The sequence below is a fragment of the Ambystoma mexicanum genome, chromosome 7p, assembly GCF_040938575.1.
Source record: "Ambystoma mexicanum isolate Mex_15411 chromosome 7p, UKY_AmexF1_1, whole genome shotgun sequence".
In the NCBI taxonomy this organism is placed as follows: Eukaryota; Metazoa; Chordata; class Amphibia; order Caudata; family Ambystomatidae; genus Ambystoma; species Ambystoma mexicanum.
The window spans coordinates 325682826-325704399 of NC_090939.1; the positions used below are offsets into that span (position 1 = coordinate 325682826).

The 21574-nt window shown below is 46.0% G+C and overlaps 1 protein-coding gene across 1 annotated transcript in view; it reads left to right on the plus strand.

Annotated features, from left to right (window-relative positions):
- The window catches only part of MRPL39 (mitochondrial ribosomal protein L39), a 267884-nt gene that overhangs the window by 206837 nt on the left and 39473 nt on the right, over positions 1-21574 (plus strand). The window contains exons 6-7 of the mRNA XM_069636391.1: positions 15964-16076; positions 17264-17329. Coding sequence (XP_069492492.1) covers positions 15964-16076; positions 17264-17329 — 179 coding nt within the window. The remainder of the gene's footprint in view (positions 1-15963; positions 16077-17263; positions 17330-21574) is intronic.

The following is a 21574-nucleotide window of genomic DNA, read 5'->3' on the forward strand; positions in this document are numbered from 1 at the left end:
ACGGCGAAACGGAAGGGCTGCCAAGCAAACCAGAGGCAGCAGAGATGAACAATGAAGGTGAGCAACCCAATGGGAGTCAAGGGATAGCCCCCAGGGGTGGACGGTATGCTCTAAGAACTGCGCCCAGACCCCCGGAAAGACTATGAGTGGTAAAAGCCCAGCCCGCGAGGCATAATAAAGCACAGTTTGGAACATTGTTTAATACATAGCATGTTTGTCAATGTTTTGTTGGGGAAAAAAGGAGGAATGTTGTGTACGCCTTACGTCCCACTACGCGGTGACGTAAGGCGCCATCTAAATAAAGGCCCCGCCCCTGCTACGCGTTGGCAGTTCCGGGCGCTCCACGCACGAGAGTGACCGCATCTCTTATTGCTCCCGCCGGAGCTGCGCAGCGAGGCCCTGGCGGCCAGGGCCCCATAAATCCTACAGCCAGCCAACGCATCGGCTGAGGCCTAGGACACAACACACATAACGACATAGATAGGTTAGCACTTAACAAGGGCTCTCTATTAACCAATACACATCACTAGTATACGTTTGAAGGGATTCTTTATGGGATATGTTTTATGTTATTTTTTTGCGGTGGGTGGGGTGACTGACAGCATCATTATTGGTGGTTTTGTCTGTTTTAGCAAACGCTTGTTTGGAGTTTATTTTCATGGGAGATTGTGCTTTTTTCACATCAGAAATTGCGCTATTCATTGGGTGCTGTCCACACCAACGATGGCCTCCCCCAGGGCAGTTGGTGGTTAGAGGGCGAGTATCCCGCGCACCGTCTCCGGCGATCAGTAGTGGAGTGCAGGAACAGTTCATTCCGTCTGGATGTGTTCTACATGGCACTGCTCGGTGGCGCCACTGGACGGCCGCTCTCCTGGGTATGTGCCTCCTCTAGCATTTTTTCTGCAGGAGCTGAAGTCTGGGGCTCTGAGTAACTGAGTTGGAATGGGAAAGTGGCCCTGCCACCTGTTCTAAAAGGGTTTCCGTATGTGGTGGTGTCCTGTCGTGTGTGCGCACTTTTAGCTCTTGCTGCTTTCATTCTACTGTTCTGTGCTGCTATGTGAGCATGGCACTCCACCTGTCAAAATAGCAGTGGAAACGTGGCGTGACTGAAGTGATCTGCTACTGCGAGTCTACAGTGCCCCGAACTCTCAATCAATGCAGTCTTGTTGACTGATAAGATACGCAGACCAGCTTAAACTTTCAAATTAAAAACGTAAAGTCGAATGATTCTACTTTTTGGAGGATCAGCTTGGGCGATGTTAGTACAACTTAGGCGTTTGAGAATGTGATTTACAGGGCGCTTTCACTGGTGTCTCTAGAAATTATGTGGGGGCAAATCAGGGTGCCCCAATAGATCAAGGGGTGGGTGTTGGCATATCAAATAAGGGTCAGCTGTGCAGGTCAAACTGGTTTACGTATACATATATTGTACGAAGCTGTTTGGAAAAAAGTGACATTATTCACGTTTCGTGTAGGTACAATCCAAGATTTGAATCAAAAGTTCATATACAACCTGAAAAGTTAATGCACACACATTGCACTCCATCTCGTTGCTTGTGAGGGGATGAGACAACCAAGTTGGCACTTTTGCACACATACACACGAAGATACCTGTCTGACCCCTAGCTGCTGATCTGGAATAATTTCAAGTCCCCCTACCTCTGTGGCAAGAGTAACCAGCTTGCAGCCCACTGCACATCCCTTTGTGCCCAGTGATGCCTTTTGACAGAAGCAAGGGAGGTTACATAGAAACCGGCTGTCCAATCCCTCCCACCCCTTGCCTTAAAGAAGCAGATGGGGTGGGGAGGGGGGTAAATAGCCCAAACCCCTCCACTCCTGCTCTGGTAGAGCTCCCTGCTAGCAGCGCTGCTGATGTTCACCGTCCACCCAGCACTCCCCGGATTCTGTGGCAGGTGAAGGGTGGGGGGGGGGGGAGTGATGCTGCTGTTAGCCCGATGCCCTCTCCACAGGGGACGTGGAGAATTGGAGATCAGGGAGCGGTGAGGCATGTATGGGGGGGCACACCGTGCCTCTCCCCTGCATCCCTACTGTCAGCTGCTGGAGAGGAAGGCAGCTCAGACTCCACAAGCAAGAGTGCGCCCACCTGCTCTTCTGTGCATGCAAGATGGTGGACTGCAGCTCTTCTGAAGGTAAGCAGTCCTTTCCAATCCAGACACACCCTTGCATGGGTGGGGGTCACTGTCAGGATGCCTTACCTGGGTGGCATGTTTGCATTAGGCACACTGCGCCATTTGAGCACAATTCACAGAGTCATTAGACCACATTTTTAGTTTAGGCACTTTATCTCATCTTCATTTAAAACTTTTAACTCTCCTATAAATGCATAATGCAAAGAACAACAGTAAACGCCAAACCTATTGGCATTGCCGATGCTTGTTTAAAACAGGCCATACTATGTTAGCCATTACTTTGAGGAGGCATCCAAATACTGCTTTTAAATGGTAGGACTCAAAGGGCATAATTTGTACTGTAAGGAATCAGGAGTAAGACTCGGACATAGTGGAATTATGAAGGTTGCTATAGACTTTTATTAAAGACAAGGAGGGTTGAGAAAGACCTATCTCGCCCTATTACTATGAGGGATTTCCCTGCCTCGACAAAACTATAAAGGATGTCGGTGGCTGAATGTCCAAAAGTAAAGAGTTTTGCATCCTGTGTCCAAAATCCTAACCCAACCCTTACAGGCTAAACTCAAAATAAAGTGCAAAGGGATATAGGGCTCTATCACGACCTTCGCGGTATCCCGACGGTAAATCCTCCAGAATGCCACCAACACAAATTGCTATTGGCGCCGGATCTCGAGTTGCGGGGGGTTGGTTGTGTTGCCATTATGGGCACTAGTACTGCAGCGCTATTTGCGCCGCGGTAGTAGCAGCGCAAATGGGCGGAAAGTGGCAAGATTTACCTCCAGGAAAACTGGAGGTATATCTCCCACTTACAGCTGAAACATGGGTTTGGGCAGAGCAGTAATGCAGTGGTAATGGCGTTACTGCCGCATTTATGCCGCTCTGCCCAACCCACATTTCCAAAAGGTGCAAAAATAAAGTTCCACAATCCTCAGGAGGGGGTCTCCTTCCCCTGAGTTTCTCAAATTCTTTTCAATTCACAATCGCAATTCTCAGGAGGTGTTTCTCTTTGAGTTCTTCAGAAAATGTAAAGTTTAAAACAACACTATAGTTCAAGGGATATGGTTCCTCCCTTGGTTTCTTTTCCACAGTTTCCTATTTCAGGGGGTATAATTATTATAATTATGATTCCCTCTTCCCCTGGATTCCCCACATTCAAAGTGGTTTACTTTCACTGTCTATTATATATTTGGGTGTGGGTCCCAGATTTACAATCAATTCACCTGGTGTATTCTCCTGCCAGGACTTTCTTCACAGTATGCAACTTTCCCAGCCAGGGGGGTATGGTTCCCTTCCCCTGGATTTCACACACCCAAGAGGTCTTTCCTCTTCTTGACTTTCACAGTTTATTTGCAATTGGGTGTGGGTCCCAGACTCGCAATCACAATACATGGTGTATAGTCCTCTGTCAGGACTTTCAGAATGTGAACTTTATAATTGGGTGCAGGTCCCAGACTTGCAACAGGTTGCCTGGAATACTGTCCTGCCAAGGCTTGTGTTACTTTTTCATCTCTTGCAATATTCACAAGGTAAGGGAGTAGCCTTCTCTTAGTTTCACAGGTTTTTCTTCCCTTCTTTTTGTGTTCTTCTTCAAAAGATATACAACCTTTTGGTTTCCCAGTCTACACTTTTACTTCCCAGTTTTATCAAGTACTGGGACGAGGAAGATTACAGTGAATACACTTTGGGCAGTTCTTTTACCTTCCATCATCTGGGAACCCTCTTTCCTGGTTCCCTGACAGTGCTCGAATGTCCCAGTCCTCTCCTGAGGACTCACAGGTCCTGGACTTTGTCTTTGGCTTCACCCGATCTTGGTTGGGTCTCTCGGCGGCTTCCGCGGCTCTCTGTAGCCTTTGCAGCAGTCTCCAGGAGCGGGGTGATGTCCGTTCGCAATATCGTCCTCCTGTTCCGCTGGGATGTTTCTGCTTTTTGCTACCCTTCTGGCGGCAGCAGTTCAGGAGTCTCTGGTCGTTTGCCTCCAGTCAGGACACCGTTTTCCTCCCGCCAGCTTCTGCTCTGCCGTGATTCACACCCGCTACCGAGCTCCTGGTCCATAACAGGAGAAAGTCTCCCCTTCTGTTTTACTGCTGGCCTTTTAAGCGGGGAAGGACCAATCCAGCATGGACAAACACTTGACCGGGTATTGTGGTTCTCATAAGTGTTACTCACTACTCGTGGGTGTCTTACTCATCCGAGTATTATTACTTGCCAAGTGTGGGATAGGGCTCTTCCTCGTCTCAGTATTATTATTTACCCAGAATGGAACAGGGCTCTTACTTGACTTAGTAATAGTAGAATGATCTACCTTATTAGTTTGACAATACAATATTGGGGTTTGTGGAACTTGGTCATGAGGTTTAGGATCTGGAGTGTAGGGAAGACATGGTGTTCTCCTACACATTTCGTCCCCATTCGCATAAGGGAAATCCCTCCCTATCTGATCCTCCCTCATTTTGCCACCTCCACGGGGTCTTCTGGACTAGTGCTGCAGCACTCTGGCCACATGAGAAGGGCCTCCCCGCAGGGAAATGGGGACGATGACATCCGAGGATTCGTCACAGTACCCTCCATCACTTTGGAAATAGAAGAGCATGCTTCCTTCCCTAGTTCACCATGTGCGCCTTACCTTGAGCATCTATCTTTTGTCTGTCTGAGATAATTGCTGTTCTCTACACTATCGACAGTAGATGCCATTACCATCCTCTGCCCTAAAGAAGGTTGCAGGTGCCATATTGCATTTTATATTATGCATTTAAAGATGTCATACCCAGAATGTTTAATCTAGCCCTAGCCTAAAATTATCTATGTAGAGCATAGAATATAGATCTGGTATCCAGATGAAAAAAGATATCCCAGAGGTTAGTTTATGACAGGTGTCAATTGCAAAGGCATACAAAGAAGAAAATTGCAGATGGATTAGGAATTAATAAATTAATAGATGCACAATCCTAATTATCATACTTCTTTTCGACATGTTTGTTTTGTTATCACCTAGTTGGATGCTCTGTTTCCTTTTACTTCACTACATTACTTAGTAACTAATATATAGGTGCGTTGGATAGGGTTAACAGTGTAAGTTTACTATGCGTCAGGTCTAGAACTCTTGGCTGCAATACAAGTGGCCTACGTGTTGTGGCTGCATATGTGAACAGTGAGAGTGAGGCTGGACCATAAGTTGGGTTGCAAGGGTGAGGCAGAAATTAACGTCATCAGTGAAAAAGAAAAACAGAAAAGTGGTATTCTCTGTGGGGAGAATATTTTTCAAAATACTGGGTGTCCCCCCATGAAAGGACATCGACAGGACTAGAAAACGGGTGCACTCGGCTCTGTGTTGCAGCCATTGGATCGGTGGGACACAAAAGGGGCTTGGAGGACAGGGAAACAATGCAGGCCGATCTGACAAGACAAGGGACTGCAGAAAAGTAAGTAAACTAGGTTATAGCTTTGTGCCCACCCACAGCAGACCCGCTGCGAGTTGACTCCACCCGTTTACTGGCTCTATTTAGAATTGTTCCCAGAGAATGGTGTAAAGTTACTAGAACTCGCAAGAGAGGAGTCGGACAGTCAGATCGCCAGGAAGGCTTGTGTTCCCTTATGGCTGCTTGTGTGTACTCCTGTTGACCTCCATTTTCCTAGGCAACCGCTCAATGGCTGCACCTGCTTAATACCCTACAGTCGGCCAAAGACTTTTAGGAAAGATTGCCTTTTTTCTGTTTTTTCTCCCATAGACTTCTATACGACACCCATTTGTTTTTGCTTTATTTTGACTCATGACCAGACCTTATGGAGGTAAATAAAGCCCTCTGCTTTACTTCCCTTGTCTTTTAGCTCATTGCTATGGGAATCTGTTCAGCCCAGAAGACTATCAGCACTGAGAGAGTATGACTCTATTAGTAAGTTTCTTGTAGTGTTACAATTGCACACATCACTTTCAAAATGAAGTACGATTAGGATACTTTTGGCCTCATTATAAGTTTGCCGGTCTGGTATCAACAGTACCGGTTAGCTTGCCGGTACCATTGTTACCGGACCGGCAAACTACGAGTTCTGCTCGCGGGTACCTTCCCGCCCGCCAGTTCAGACCACCCGCGAGCAGAGCATGTCGGGTGCACTGGCAACTTTATGAATGGTGCCGGTGCATCCGACCTCTCCAATCCCATTAAACCCTATGGGGCTCAAATGGGAATGGGGAGCATTTTTATTGTGGCGCCTGCAAATGGGCAATTACCGGGTCTGGCAGGGCCGTAATGACCTGGTAATTTCCCATTCGCATGCGCCGGAAACATTCGCAAGTGTGGCAGCAGCCTGCCAGTTTGTGTATTAGAACTTTTTTTGGGAGACTTTTTTGTTACATTTACAGTGTGCCTAGGATGGGCTGGTGGCATCAGATATTTTGGTGCCATGCTATAAACGTTTTACTAGTGCACCTTTGCATTTACAGTAAAAGGCTCCTAAAGCTAGCACCCTCAGATGGCTGTGCCACAAGGATATTGCCTGTCCTTACTGTTCTTTGGCCTTCTTCCTACCCTCTCTGGTCTGGAATTTCCATATATGGCAAGCCCTTTTCAGCGGAAAGCGGCTGCTTTCCCAGGAAAAGAGGCAGTTTGTGTGTAAAACTAAACCCAGATGTGGGGTTTGGGGCTGTCTGGTCCAGGTACACATCCTGTTGCCTCAGTGTGTGTTGCTCGGCAGGTGTTTTGGCCAGACTGGTGTTAGGGAGATTTATCATTTTTATGCTTCATCCCCTCTCCTAGTGAGACCCTCAGCACTTTTTGCTGGACTTCTGGACCTTTTCTTTATATCCTGAATGTGTGGAGCCTTTTTCCACTCATTCATTCTTATGGGCTCTACGTTTTGGGACTCTGTTCTGTGTTTTACTTTTTCTATGCAGTCTACTTTACTGCATATCTCTTTTAAGGCATCTGTATTTTACTTTTGCAGCACACAACTCCTTATGGCCAGTGTTGCTGGGAACCCCTTGGGTTCTCCTTTGCGATTCTTTCTTTATCTTTTCTTTCTGCTGTTCTTAAGGATAGAGAGATACTTTGTATCTCTCCTAAAACTTTAGATTCTTTTGATTCTGAGAGATTGGTACACACTACTTTCATATCCCCCTTCTCTGTGCTCCTGTGACATTTTAGTCACATAGACTACCCTCTAGTTATGACTGGGGGCAATGGACATGTTCTACCAACTATTGTGTGTTACCACAGACTGTATTCACAGTCCTGGTTGTGCCCAATAGGGTCACATAAGTAATAACTTGATGGCTCCCTCCTTTTATGTTTTTTACCATTTCTAGCGTGGTTGTTCTTTGTTAGCCCTACTTCTACCATTCTGGGAGGGGGAGATTTCTGTGTGTGTTTTGCCTTTGGCAGGAACCCTGGGTGTACCCGCCTAGGCTCCAGTGTGTCTGGGCAGGCAGGAAGTAGGGATGGAGTTTTTCACTCCGCTGCTCTTTGTCAGTCTGAGTGCCTGAATGGAACCAGCTCCCACTGGAGGTCTGCTGTCCTGATTGGACAACCACCTGTCCCTTTCTGTGAACTGCTGAAAGAGATTGCAGAGGAGTGTGTGGTGAAAATGAATGAAAGGTGAGGTTTCTGAGGTGAAAGCGAAGTCGACCAGTGGTAACAGAAGTAACTGAACAAGACTACCAGAGACACCTGCAGACCCTTTGCACCATTGTGAAGCTACCACTGCTGTCCTGACACAGTTTTCTATGTGACAGACAAACTCCAAAGAGGACGACTCCTTCCCTTTGGCTGGTGGGACCAACCATTCCTAAGACGAACTACAATCTGAGCCAAACCCCTGAGGTGCTGTGGAACTCAAGAGCTGCAGACTGCGAATAGACCTTCGACCTAATCCTAGTGCATAGTCTTGACAAGGCCAAATCCATCCAAGTCTTTGCTGAGCTCCAGAGACACAATCCGACTCATCCAAGTCCCCTCACGAGAGTGCAGGACTCCAGAAAAGAAGACCGGGTGAATTGTCTTCTTTGTTGGATCTACAGAAAAGGCGCCGTCACCAAACCAAGGAATCCAGAGGTCAGGTTCAGCACTGCCACATCAAGGAGAATCCAGCCACAAACATTTCTTCAAACCAAAAGTACTGATCCAAGAAGTCTCTCCAGAGCGTTGAGTGCACATATAAGTGTCCAGAGTGTCTATTCTTACCTTTGACCCAAGCTGCTGCTTGCATCCCTTTTGCAAGTCCTTTTTACAGGCTTTCCCACGTTGTGCTGCTATTCTAATTATCCTTTATCTAGAGACTAAAAGTATCTTTGCTGTTCTGCTTCTTCACAAGACTTTGAGCCCTCCGAACTTACTTTTAGCTAGGGTTTCAAATTGGACTTTAAAAAAGCCTTACTGTGCGATGAAACTGCCTGTAGAACCTTAAGCCCTGCTACTGTTTCACTAACCAACTATTTTCCTTCCATAAAGACATTATTTTATGAGGTTTTGCTGGCTAAATACAATTACTGTGCATCTTTGTGTGTGCGCGGGTGTGCGTTGTTACCGTTAATACAGTAAAACTTTCATTAGTGTCAAAAAGCTGTAGCAATTGCAACCGCGAGCAACTACAAACTAAACAGGGTCCTTTGAAAACTATCTACAAGTAATCTGATGTGTTTTGGTTTAATGTGCTAAGTTTTTTTAAAACGTCTATTATGTAACTGTGTCTTTGAATTGCATTACTAACTGTGTTCAGTGCACATATCTACTGCTCACATCTTCCTCTTATGATCAGCCTGACTGCTCTGCCACTGAGCAGTACAGACTGATACTAAGAGTTGAAGATATATGCCATTGGAATAGTTTGATAAAGTCTTACCCCAAGGTGGACTTTAGGAAAACTCCCCTAACAACTGGATAGCCACTGCCAGTTTAAATAAAGCACCTTACCATTGAGGGACCTGTACAAACTAACTTCCAATACAAATCTTGGATAAAAGGGGGACTCCTGCAGCAATTCTTGACAGCATTGTAGGAGTCAAGTCCTCAATGAAAAAAAGCAACCCGTTGGCAACCCCTACAACTGACCAGCACTAACGCCAGTAAAGTCCTGGTGAAGCCCTGCTCTTATATCCTGATTCCAAGAATACCCTCACTGGAGCTTTAGATGCTGGACCGGTGGTAACAACCAGTCTCTAGCCCTGCTCGAGGATCTGTGCCTTCTGAGCACTGGTATATCTTTCCTGAGCCAACAGGTGTACTGACCAGCTCTCTTCTGGGCTACCTCACAGCAGCTGTCACCATTCTGATTCTATCCTTTGAACTTGGAGGATCTACTCCCTCATCTTTTCCAGGCTCTTCTACTGTTCCTCCCTTCTCTTTGGACTCCCCTCCTCTCATCTCTCCCCACTCAAATCTATCTACCACTCTGCCTTCCGCTCCCTCTGCCTTCTCTCTCCTCTTGATTCCATCTCCTCTTCTCTCACCTCTCTAGGTTGGCTCTCTTGTCACTCCCAGCTAAAATTCAAGTTCCTCTGTCTTGTTTTCAAATCCCTCTATGGTCTTGCCCCCGCCCCCTACCTCCCCTCCCTTCTTACGTTCTATACCTCTTCTCGTTCTCTCCGCTCTGCTAATCTTTTCCTACTCTCTCCTCCTCCACCACCCTGCGCCCCCTCCCGCTTCCGCTCTTTCCAACTCCTCGCTCCCTTCCACTGGAACCACCTCCCCCTTCACATCCGCTCTTCCCCCTCCTACTCTTCCTTTCGCTCTTCTCTAAAATCTTACCTTTTTCACTCACCTCCCTAACACCCTTCGCTTCCTCTCAGGTTCCCTCCCCCTCATTCCTCAACTCTTACTCCTGCTCTTCCTTACCCTCTCCATCCTCTCTACCTCCTTCCTCCCCACCCCCTGCTCTCATCTAGTCTAACTCTTTCCTCTCTTCTTCCTCACACATTCTTGCATTCCCTCCTACTCCCGCTCTTACCTCCACTAACACCTACCATTCCCCTGCACACCTCTGCCCCTCCCTACTCACCTCTGCAATATTGTAAATTATTCCTGTGATGCTGGAAATGCATCGGAGGGACAGGGCCTCTGTATCCTTGTCCTTTACTGCTTTTTATTGTGTGTTCTGTCATGTTTTCTGCGCAGGAGTTCATGTGGGACTCCTGTCGGTGCAGCTCTCTCTCCTTTTGGTTTGGTGAACGGACCCGTGGGATACCCTTATGGCACCCATGGGTAGGGGTACAACCCTGTGCCCCTGGTGTATGTTTTTGGGCACCTGTGTGTGACCCACAGAGCAGGGTACGGGCTGGTGGCAGCTCCGTGCTGAAATGACTGGTGCCCTGAGCGTCCTCCATTTTGGGATGCCCAGTCCCCGTCATTGGAATCAGTAGATTCCTGATGGAGACAAAATGGCCCCCATGGCCTCTTGCTTTCCATCACCTGTTACCCTGATCTTCCCGAAGTCCCGGGAAGCCCTGCCTCTGTCCCTTCCCCCTGACTGGCTGTTGGGTGGAAGTTCCATATATGGTAGTGTGGGGACGTGCCGACCAGACTGGCTGGAGCCTTCTCAACGTCCGTATGTTGTGGGCACGCCTGTGGGTGGGACCTGGGTGAATGGAGTGTGTGACGAATGTACATTCTATGTTGTGACTGTCTAGTAGCTGGTGTTTGACACAATAGTTGAGACAGCCCTGCCCGAAACTGGTATGAATGCAGCTTGGAGTGTTGAATGGCTCGGTACTTGTCCCAATACACATAACTTGTTTTGAGTGTCTAGAGAGAAGTGAATGGCCTGAATACCTCGTGTGCCTGATTGGCTGCCTGCCTGCATGAATGCCCGTAGTCGTGATTGGATGCTTGAGTGTGACCCAGCGGAATGAATGGGAGATCAACAGTATATCTGGGAACCTCTCACTGCTAGGAACCGTGTTCAGAAGCTGAAGTCCACTACGACGAGTAACTGGAGTGAAGCTTAACTTTGAGCCCTGCTGGACGAGAAGAATTGCTGTTGCTCTCCTTCGCAATCTGAAAGCTGCTGTGCTTCAAGAACTGACCCAGAGAGGACCTGGTAAGGCGCCCGCTTCCCGAGCTACGAGGGACCATCGTGCACAGCTGATCTTTGTCTAAGATCCCGGGTAGACAGACCTTCGACAGGCTGCCGACCCGATACAGGGACTGCTGAGGAAATCCAAGGAGAAGCGCCCGGACTGTTGTCCGCCACTGTCGCCGACCACCGTCGCCGACCGGAGCCGCCGTGCTCCCGTTGCCTAAGAAACTTCATTGATCCAAGGACGCTCTCGTCCGCATCGTCGCCGGTGTATCCTGCTGGAGAAGGCCTGACCGTCGACGCGCCCAAGAGCATCCACCGGTGGGTTTCCTGCCACCCAAAGACCACAGACGCCGACGACTCGACGCCCTTGCTGGGCCACAGTTCTTCAACTCTTTGCGGTCTAGAACTATCGACACCGAGGTGCCCCACACACCTCTTCCTGGCAGGACGTTAACGCTTCCCAGTCAATGAGCACCGCTAGGAACGACGCAGCCACTTCACTGTCGTAGCGCAACCTGTTCTCCGTCAGACGTTTGACGACCCGTGAATCCTGCCTGAAAGGGAGGACACTCGAGAAGGGTTGTCGATTTCCCTGACGCAGAACGCTACAACTCCAAGGTACTTTGGGGTTGCAGAACTATTGGGAAGCCTAAGGGGGAACAATATATGGGCTGGGCTTGTATCTTTCTTCTACAGGTTGCCCAGGTGGGGGGACCTCCACACAGAGCTGTGTTTAACGGTAGTTACCAGAATTCTGCCTATTGCTCAACCATCCTGCTTTCCTTCCTCTCTCTACTGCTGGTTTCCTCTTTATTTTGATCTGTGTGTCATCCTGATCGTATGCACTTTACTAAGATCTAATAACGTTAGTGGTACCACTTTAGAATTGTACATATTTACCATTGTTGATTTTCGGAGTACAAAGTGAGTTATCGTGATTGTGTATATGACTTTGAATATTAATTATATAAAGACTGTGTTTTAACCGATACAGTGTGTGGACATTGCTTCGTGGGTGCTTGGGGACTACACTGTACTTAAGAGCCCGCTTGCATCACCTCCCGAGAAGGTAGGCCTTGATCAACTACGTTACCATAATAGAGAATCTTGGCAGGGGTCTCTGTGCCTCCCCTCTACCATATACAGCGCAGAAGTGCAGACCCACCCCCCCCTCCGGTCTTTACAGCTCCTTATACTGTTTTCGAGTTGTGATTCGATTGCCATCTTATGCTTGTTGTATTTTGCTTGTTCTCATGTAAAGCACTTTGGATTAAAGGGCTATATAAATTCAATCAAATACAAATACAGCTTGTACTACAATGCACCTGCTGCTCCATTTTCAGTCTTCTTGCATCAACAGAAGCAGTGCAGAACCTAGTGTTGCAGAACCTGGTTCTTTGTTTGTCTTTTGAAGATTGCCTGTTGCATCTTGGAAGTGTCCTGAGGTTGGCTGCTCTGCAGAAGTCTTCATCTTCTCTTCATTTGGGTGTTCAGCTGCAAGGTCTCTGGAACCAAGGTTCAAGCACTGTGGCCGGCCAAAATAAATCCTGCGTCCAAAAGTGACCTCTGCACCCATAACACCTGGGTCTTCCTCGACCGTACCAAGCACAGAAGATTGTGTCCCCAACGGATTCTGGAACCTCAGCAGTGGTCTCTGGAAACATTGGAGTAAGGGGGTTATGTTAATATACCTGTTCCGTCTTCCCTGTTCTCCACAGGGTTACATGGGGGCAAGGAATCACCCTTTCCTGACTTTGGTAATTGGGGGCCTGGTCAAGAATCCGTTCCCAGTTCTATCCTATTGTGTGAATTTACTTACCTTTTTGAACTTTGTATTATAACCACTGGCATTGTCCAATCCCTACCTGAAAACCTTGGAACTTCTTTCTTTAGGCCACAAGGACCTAAAACATCATAGGATGGACTTATTAGGGAAACTGTTCTATGGTTATTCTAAAGTGTCTTTTACTGGATTCCATACATCTGAGTGCTTGCCTGTTTTACATTGAGGCGATAGTGGCAGGCCCACCGAGGGGCATATCTCTGTTAGCACCCGTGTCGGGTGCTGATGTGTTTTCTTTTAAAAACTGGAAAGTGTTTTCTTTCCATGCACAGGACGCCTTTCTGGCAAAAATACTCTACCAACATGGCCGCCCTGGATTAGGAACTCGGGGCTCTGTATGGAGCCCCTCGTCCATTGCCATGGCAGCCAAAGCGGGGAAGGGAGCAGCAGCAGCAGCTGCAGCGGCGGGACTCACCTCTGCAGTGAAAAGGTAAGTGGTATTGGGGGGAGGGATTTAAAAAAAAAAAGGGTTGGGTGAGAGGAAGAGGGTGAGCGGGGGAGCCGGCCATCAGGCAGCCTAGAACGCAGGCTTTAACTGGTAATGTCAGCCCGCGTTCCTAGCCACCTGATTGGCTGGCTTCCTCGCCCATGGTGCTAATGTTATTGAAACAAATACTTTCTTCTCCTAAGGGTGAATGTATATATCGATTTTTATAGTGAGAGTGTGACAATATTTGCCTGAATGTTTTACTTGCTTAGTATGTATTTTAAAGGCCTAATACATAATTGTATATTTTCATACTAAACTGTGTAACTGGAGTTATTGGTTGTGTTCTGTGTGGACCGATTGTATCCCTAGACCACTCTCACAGCCCTCCTGAGTCTAAGCCTTGCCACTCTGCTACCTTACCCTGTTCACCATAATAGGATGAGCTCCAAAAACACATCCCCAGGGTTCATTTCGGAAATCCATCCCAAGACATCATCCACCTCCCCACTTCCTTTGCCTGCCACAGCAGCTACTGTAGACATCACACCTTCCTCGGCCCCGACTGCGTTTATCTTTAAAGTATCTTCCAAAAGGAAATATGCTTGAATGCACTGCTGAGCTTTCATGGGGGATTTTGCAGCATGTTGTGCTTTTTACGGTTCATTCAAATTTAAAACCAAAATTGGTCTCCCACATGGCCCACCTTTATGCATGAGAAGTCACCCATAGCCAGATGAGGGTGTAGTGTGAAGGCTGTTTGTCATATAAGACATCATTAAAGATGAATTACATTTTAGGCCCCATCCCCTTCAGCCCAGACATAGGTCTCTAGTAGCAAATGTTTCTCCTCATCTCTTACTAATGAGGTCACCATTTTATCACAGCAATGTGATTTCCTATCCCTGCTTATGGAAATTCAACGGCCTGCCGCATGCCTCTTTCCCCTGGGATAAGGTCTATATGTTTTTCCACCTCTTGTATCTTTTTTATTTCCTATTTCCTCCAGCTCCTTTTTGTCTTGAACCTATATTGAACATAATTCATGTGACAAGAACTAAAATGCCCAACAATGAATCTTCAGGCACCATTTAGGTGTCATCCTACCACAAGCAAGTATAACTGTGCAGCTCCTTAACCAGTCTGCCTGGTCAGGATCGTTTGCTTCGCTTCGAATGCTCTGGTCATCAGTCACACTGCTTCCTTGCCAGTAGGAGCTTCTTTCCCACCACTGGCAACTAACATGGAAAGTAACTAGTTCTGTTAGATTTGAGGAGGCCTAGCTGAGCTAAACAACTGCAACAAATAGTTACATCTGATGGCTCAAGGGATTTTGTTCCATTTATTTCACTTGATCAGTCGGTATGGTTGGAGTGTTAAAAATTCTCTGGATTTTGAGACATTTCACCTGGTTAGTCCACAGGTGACTTTTATGGCTATTTTTACGGTTTGCTTGGTCAAGGCTTCCACCTTTTTTATTTGATCTCCTTGGGTGTTTTATTTTCCTCCATCGGGCACAGTCACTTTCTGCTTGTGCAGGGACCTTTCCCTCTGTTTGGCTTTCCAGGGCTGCCATCCCAGCCTGTGCATAGGTGATCAACTGATGCTCTTGTTCCTGGGCATTCGGTACCCTACCTACTTTCTTCTGTTGTGGGCTCAAGCGTGACAGATGACCCTCTTCTTCCCTTCCATCTGTGTCTTTCCAGGGGGTAAGGCGCCCTGGTCTCCTTTTCCTGCACTGATTGTAAGCTCACCAGTTGGCCCTCAAAGATGCTTTTCAGTTTTTTGATCCTCCTGGGGTAAGCATTCCGACTCACCTTGTTCTCTTTAAGAGTTCTCCTTCCAGCCTCCTCTTTACTTTCACCTCTTTCTCTACTCTGTTATCATCTCCTCCTTCCCTCCCCTTCACACCTTTTTGTTTTGCTTCCTCTACTGTTCTCCTTTCCATCTCTATCGACGTTCCTCCTCTATCTCCACCCTCTCTAAGGATTTGCCAGTTCCTCCAGTCTCCCACCAATGGGTGCATTCTCCACAAGATAGCCCTGACCCTGACTCCAGGCCTTATCGGCTGTCTTCTTCCCACTTCCGTGGGTGTCACCCCCTATACTCTGCAGTCTCTTCTCCGGTTCTTATGGTCAACTCTCCCTTCTTTCTCCTTCTCTTCCCGGATTTTACATTGCTATCAGACCCACTCTGCCCCCTGGTGGACTAGTACTTGAAAATGCTGCGGTCGAATCCTGAGCTATTTTAATGTATTTATTGCAAATGTTTGTCTGCTCTTCCATTGAAACTTGCTGTTTGATATTGGATTGCCTATATTTTCTCTTCCGCTTTTTTTGTTTGCACAGTGCAAAAGGTAACACATGGTTTCTGAGTGACGTTTTGTTCTGACGCTTGTGCAGTGATGAATTGCCAATGGATGACCTATATATTAGACTTTGAATGATCTTATCCTCATTGATTGCTGCTTAGAATGCTTGGACCTTTTTGTGGAGAAATTGACGGATTTACTAGGATATGGTTTCTTCTTGTTTTAGGGAAACCTACAGTCTTTTACGAAAGATGCTATGCAATTAATTCACAAAGATCTGCCATTTGAGCCTTTGGAAGTGGATGCAAAATTAGCACTAGACATGTTCCAGCACAATAAGTAAGTGGCATTTCTTCAGCATGCTTTCTTCTTACTGTGCCATACTGATTAAGAAATAAATACCCTACCAGGCACAAGGATGAAAATAACATTGATGTATTCTTGCACTTGATTTTCCTTATTGTGGTCAAGAATTTCTGGAATGTAAATCAGATTGCCAGGATGAACTCCTAAAATAGCAAATGTAGTTCGGTTTAGTCACACAATGTAAAAAAACAGAGGAAGTTGGTTCCATTAGCAAATTATTTTCCTGTCAGGACTTTTTACTGAACTATGTTTTAGTTGGCAACATTTTCACTGGATATGGACTTCATTGATTCACGGTGCGTCACATTTTCTTAACTCTCATGCTGGACTTCCTTTGCATCTTGTACTCATGTTGGCCCTGAATCATGCTGTTCCCATCTTCATCTTGTATCCTGGCTTGTAACATTAAGTGTTACTACTGACTTCTGCAATTGCATTCGCTCTCCCCTTTTGCTTCTCCACTCTTTTTGACTGCTTACTCTCTGCTCTCTCCTCCTATTCCCTACTCCCTTTTCCTATCTCCTCTCCTTACTTTCTTCTATGCACTTACTCTATCAGAATTGTCCCTGGACCTAGTATGATAGCAACCGCGTCTGTCTCCTCCCACCCCTCCTTACTGCCCCCCCCCCCCTCCAGCACTATCTGAAATGTTGTCAGGCCTAGTACGATAGTCTCTTGTTTTGTTCCTCCCCTCACTTTCTGCACCCCTCTCCCTCACCTTTTGTTTTTCTCTGGCTGTACCAGAAATGTCGTCCGGCCTAATACAGTAGTCGTCTGTCTGTTTCCATTTCCTTCCCACTCTCCCGCTCCCTTCCTTATCTATGTCTTAGCTCTTGCACTATCTGAAATGTCGTCAGGCCGAGTACGATAGTTAATTGCGCATCCTTACTGTTCATGGCCTGTAAGAATGTCATTGTATTTTCCCTTGTTCCCTCCCTTGCCTTGAAGCGCTTTGAAACACGTTGTGTATATGCGCCATATAAATAAACTATCATATCATATCTTCATTCTGCGGCACTTACATTCAGGTATAGGCACATTCTACAATCAGTCAAATATGAGGCAAATTTACTTGTTTAAATGTTTTTTAGAAATGTATGCGTGTGTGAATGGAAAGGGGCTAAATATCATCTAAATCCTCATAACATGTGTTTTTCTAGGCTTAAATCGACCATGGTAGAGGAAAAAGCATCCCAGAACCCCAAAGGAATGATAACGGTATACAGGTAAGTCTACTATCCTTTCTATAATTATTACTCCTGAACTGTGATTGTATGCTCTCCAGTGTGTCAGCTACTGGCTGCAATGTAATCCTTTTTGTTTACACATTTTTGTTTGTCTATTTTAACGGTTATACGTATTATGGTTGACTATGTTTTACTTGTGCGCTTTACTCGTGGCTCTTTACTCAATGTGCTTTTGGTTGAATTTTCCTTTTTAATTGGAGGGCCCCCCGCCACTCCCAAGCCTTGCCTCGGTCACACACACCCTGCTGTCCATATGAACCCCTGAGACTGCCCTGTGATGTGGCAATATGACTGACACATGCCATCTGCCCATGACCAACAGATCTCCCCCTGGTCAAGCATCCACTGGTTCTGGGTAGTACGCCTTCCCCTGTGTCACTGCTGTGGTAATTTGCACACCCGGGGAGGGGACCTAGTCATTTGTTCTTGGCTACAGCTTCATTAATGTTGATGTGCTAAGAGATGGGCATGAGGTTGCTGTGTATGGGGGGATTTGTGTGTGTAGTGGTAGGAGATTCTAGAGGTGAAGAAGAGGGGCGTAGACAAATGATGGGTGCTTAAATGTGTTGGGCAGCATCGATAATTGGGAATATTCCAGGGACTCATTTTGAGTTGTCCGTTGCATTTTAGCAGTAGTATAGTGCTGATTCAGTTTAGGTTTCATTGCGCATAGCCAGAATGAGCCAGTTCTACAATAATCTTTAACTAGTTTCGTTCTGGTTTATTGTATATTTGTATAGTGTGTTGGAAGTTTCCATTGAGGTCCTGTGTGTGAAGTTCATGTAGGGCATAATGTGTCTGATCATTCAGAAACGGAATAAGTAACTTTGTCGTATGACTTTAGCTTGTTGTTCTCATGTATGGTGTAGATTTGACCCCAAAATCCTGAATAGACCCAGAGGAATCAAACTCGGTGCAATCAAGACTGGGGCGGAAGCATAGCTCAGGGGCAACGTGTTTGTCTTGGAAGCAAGGCAACGCAGCACAACACTGGTTCAAATCCCTATCGGGTGCTTAAAAGCCACTCCATGGTATTAGGAGCGTTATGAATGAATGATAATTAAATGAATGAGGGGGTAGACTAAGTGCACGGCAAAACAGAGCTTTATTCAAACATCAAACAAAGCCCGGAGAGCATACAAGCCTTCGTCTAGCTGCTCTTTACATGTTAATCAAAGAAAATTGCTTAGAAAACTCATCATTAAAGACATCACAACATATTAGTTCGCAAAACGTATAGGGAATGGGTGCCCATGGACTGCTCTTCTTCCAAATAAGTTATCCATCATTGTCCGGCCAAGAGACCATGCAGTCCCTTTGTACTTGGCCTTGTTGTGGTGCTTTGTGTCTGTGTGTGATGTTAGGGAATATTGCAGGTGCCCTATCTGTGTTTGCTTCTAATGACTGTCCAGTGTTCTCCATGTCTGAGTCACGTGCTAAGAGACAGTTTATGAAATCGAATTACCTTCTATATACTAAGGTTTAAGCTAATATTAATGTGCGTGTCATGTTTTCTCTTGCCACTGGAGACATGTTTGGGTTATTCTTCATGGAGTCTTTTGACTTACTGCTTTACTGCACCTTACTATTTGAAACCTTAATCTGGAAGTATGCTGGTTGCATCTTGGGAACCGCTAAGTCATGCCTTAGTTCTGCCGTCCCATTCCTCCCTTATTTCTCTCTAACCTTGTCACTTGTTGCCAGCTACTGTCTGAGCTCTGCACAAATGTGTTTCTGTGGATTCTGTCTTTTTGAGTTTTCCAAAGCCTTGAGGCCTGTACTCATTCTGAGACATGCTGCAGCTTCCATCTTTGGGAAGATGGCTGCCCAATTGCACTTTCGCTTCTATGTTAGCGAGCCATATTCACGTGTTGTTTATGTTGCATTCACTTTATACATTGGTCATGTTAATGTTCTTCATGTCTATGGATGCTTTATTAGTATTTTCATTGTCTAAATGCATATATTACCTATTGTACGTGTTCTTTGTGTGGATTGCATGTTTTCTTCGTGTCTAATGTATGTGCTTTTGCCATGACAACTTTAGTTTGAATGCCTTCATTCTCCTTAGCTCGCATTGTCTCCTATCCCTGCAGTAACATTTGGGATGAGGAAAATGTCTGTCTTTTGTAAAATTTTCGCCTTCACAGTAGTGGCGCGGGGGAGGAGCAGAAGCTGTTGATGGTGTATTCATCTGCCTCCTAACACTCCCTCCTCTGGTCGAGTCATCAACCACTCCCATTCTTCTTCTCTCCCCAAGATAGGACTCCTTGGGTATCCATATTTTGCTCAACCCCTTCAAGCTCCCTCCACATGCCACATGTTTTTCTGGACCCCCTGTCATGTAGCTACATTCCCCATTAGAGTCACAATTCACCCTGTGCTCGGTGTAATTGTAGGGGTCACAGGAACATTGAATCTTGGACACAGGAGGTGCAATAGAACTTTCTAAAGTCTGTGTACGGGGGAAGTCATCTGTTTGGGTATACTCATGTATGTCAGTATCCAAAATTATTATTATTTTAATTATTATTATTTTAATTACCATTGCCTTCTTGGCAGTCTTTTTTGCATTGGCCTATTGCTTTTCTTAAGACATAGAAAGCCAACAGTACTAGTACCGGTATGGCCACTAGTATTTGGAACGTGTTGGCCAACCCAGGTGGGTATATGTCTTTCACCTCTTCCACCATTTTTGTGTGCAGTTTGTTCAAGGTGGCTATTGCCGCTGTGAGGGTCCCATTTTCCTCATCATGGCTAGGTGTGTACGTGCAGCAAGACGGGCCAATTTTTGCGCACACACCACCCTCCATTGCCATTATGAGGTTGAGGACATACCTCTTTCAGAGAGTCATGAACTTAACTGCTTTCAGCAATTCCTTTATTGCATTGAATCCTTTCACAGCTCCCACCTGGTTATTTGCAATCATTTTGCAATTGTAGATGCCTGTCAACTTGTGTGTCCGACACAAGCCCTTTAAGACGAGGTAACAATGCTTTGAGCTAGATGGGAATACAGAATATACTCAAACATCAATAATCATACTGACTCAGGAAGTTGGCAAAGTGCGTCTGTTTTAATATCAATTATCTAAAACAAGGAGTTACAACGAACATCAACAAACTCGCTCGATCTTCTCACTCAACGCATTTCATAAAAAATGTAGCTTATATACTAAAAACCCGTCATAATTGACGTCAACCTACGTGGCTAACTACAAAAACCTGCTTAGGAAAGTGATAGGTTAACAGAGAACATCTAGGTATACGTTCCATACTTGTCAGGGAAGGTGATTGGGTTTCTAACATCAGATGGGGCAACTAAGCCCTCCTCTAGTGCATGCTTCTACGAACGTCATCAAATAAACGACGTCCCATTGGTTATACAAACTATAGGGCTCTTCTACTATGTAGCTCTCCATAATTGATTGGCACCATCGTACTCCTCTGTAATATTCCACAAACACAAGCAGCACACAGGCTGGAACCCAGGTGCTGGTGGGCTGGTCATGAACATAGCTTCCCACCTAATTAGCCTGTCATCTATCATTACTCTTGCCTTCTGCCAGTCAATTCAGTTTTTCAACTTGGCCTTGGAAATGTTCTCTGTGCCTGAGAATAAGAGGGAGTATAGGTATACTCTGTCCCTTGGTTTTGATGCAGCTCATCCCAGTGTCTTATTTTCGTCCGACCACGTGACTGCAGACCATATTTTAGTCTTTCTGTATTTAAAATACTATTAAATGATGAACCTCTGACGTCTTCAATGTTCTCGCTCCTCACCTAAGACAGGAGTTATGTTCTTTTCACCCATTCTGTAACCAGTGCACAAACATTCAGGCTCACGGTGGCCTTGACTTCCTGGTGCTGGACCAGCCAAGCCTTTCTTCGATCCACCTTTGTAATTCAATTGCTTTCTAACTGCGACATACTAAAAAGCCTTTCTGCTCAGGGGATTCAGCTCTGCTAAAATGCGTTTTGTAATCATCCATAGTCTATAACTTCCTATGCATATACGTTGGTGCATCGCCGCAATCTATTTAATACATAGCCAGCCTTTAAGAATACTTTGTCCACTTGCGTTACTGCATCTGTACAATTGTAAACTGACTTGATATCTTCTTCATTATTTATGTAGCATGAGCATTTCCATCTCGAGCCCGAAATGTTGCTCATCTTTGACACCTCCTCTTAAGAGCCTATAGAATGTCTTATGGTCTTCAG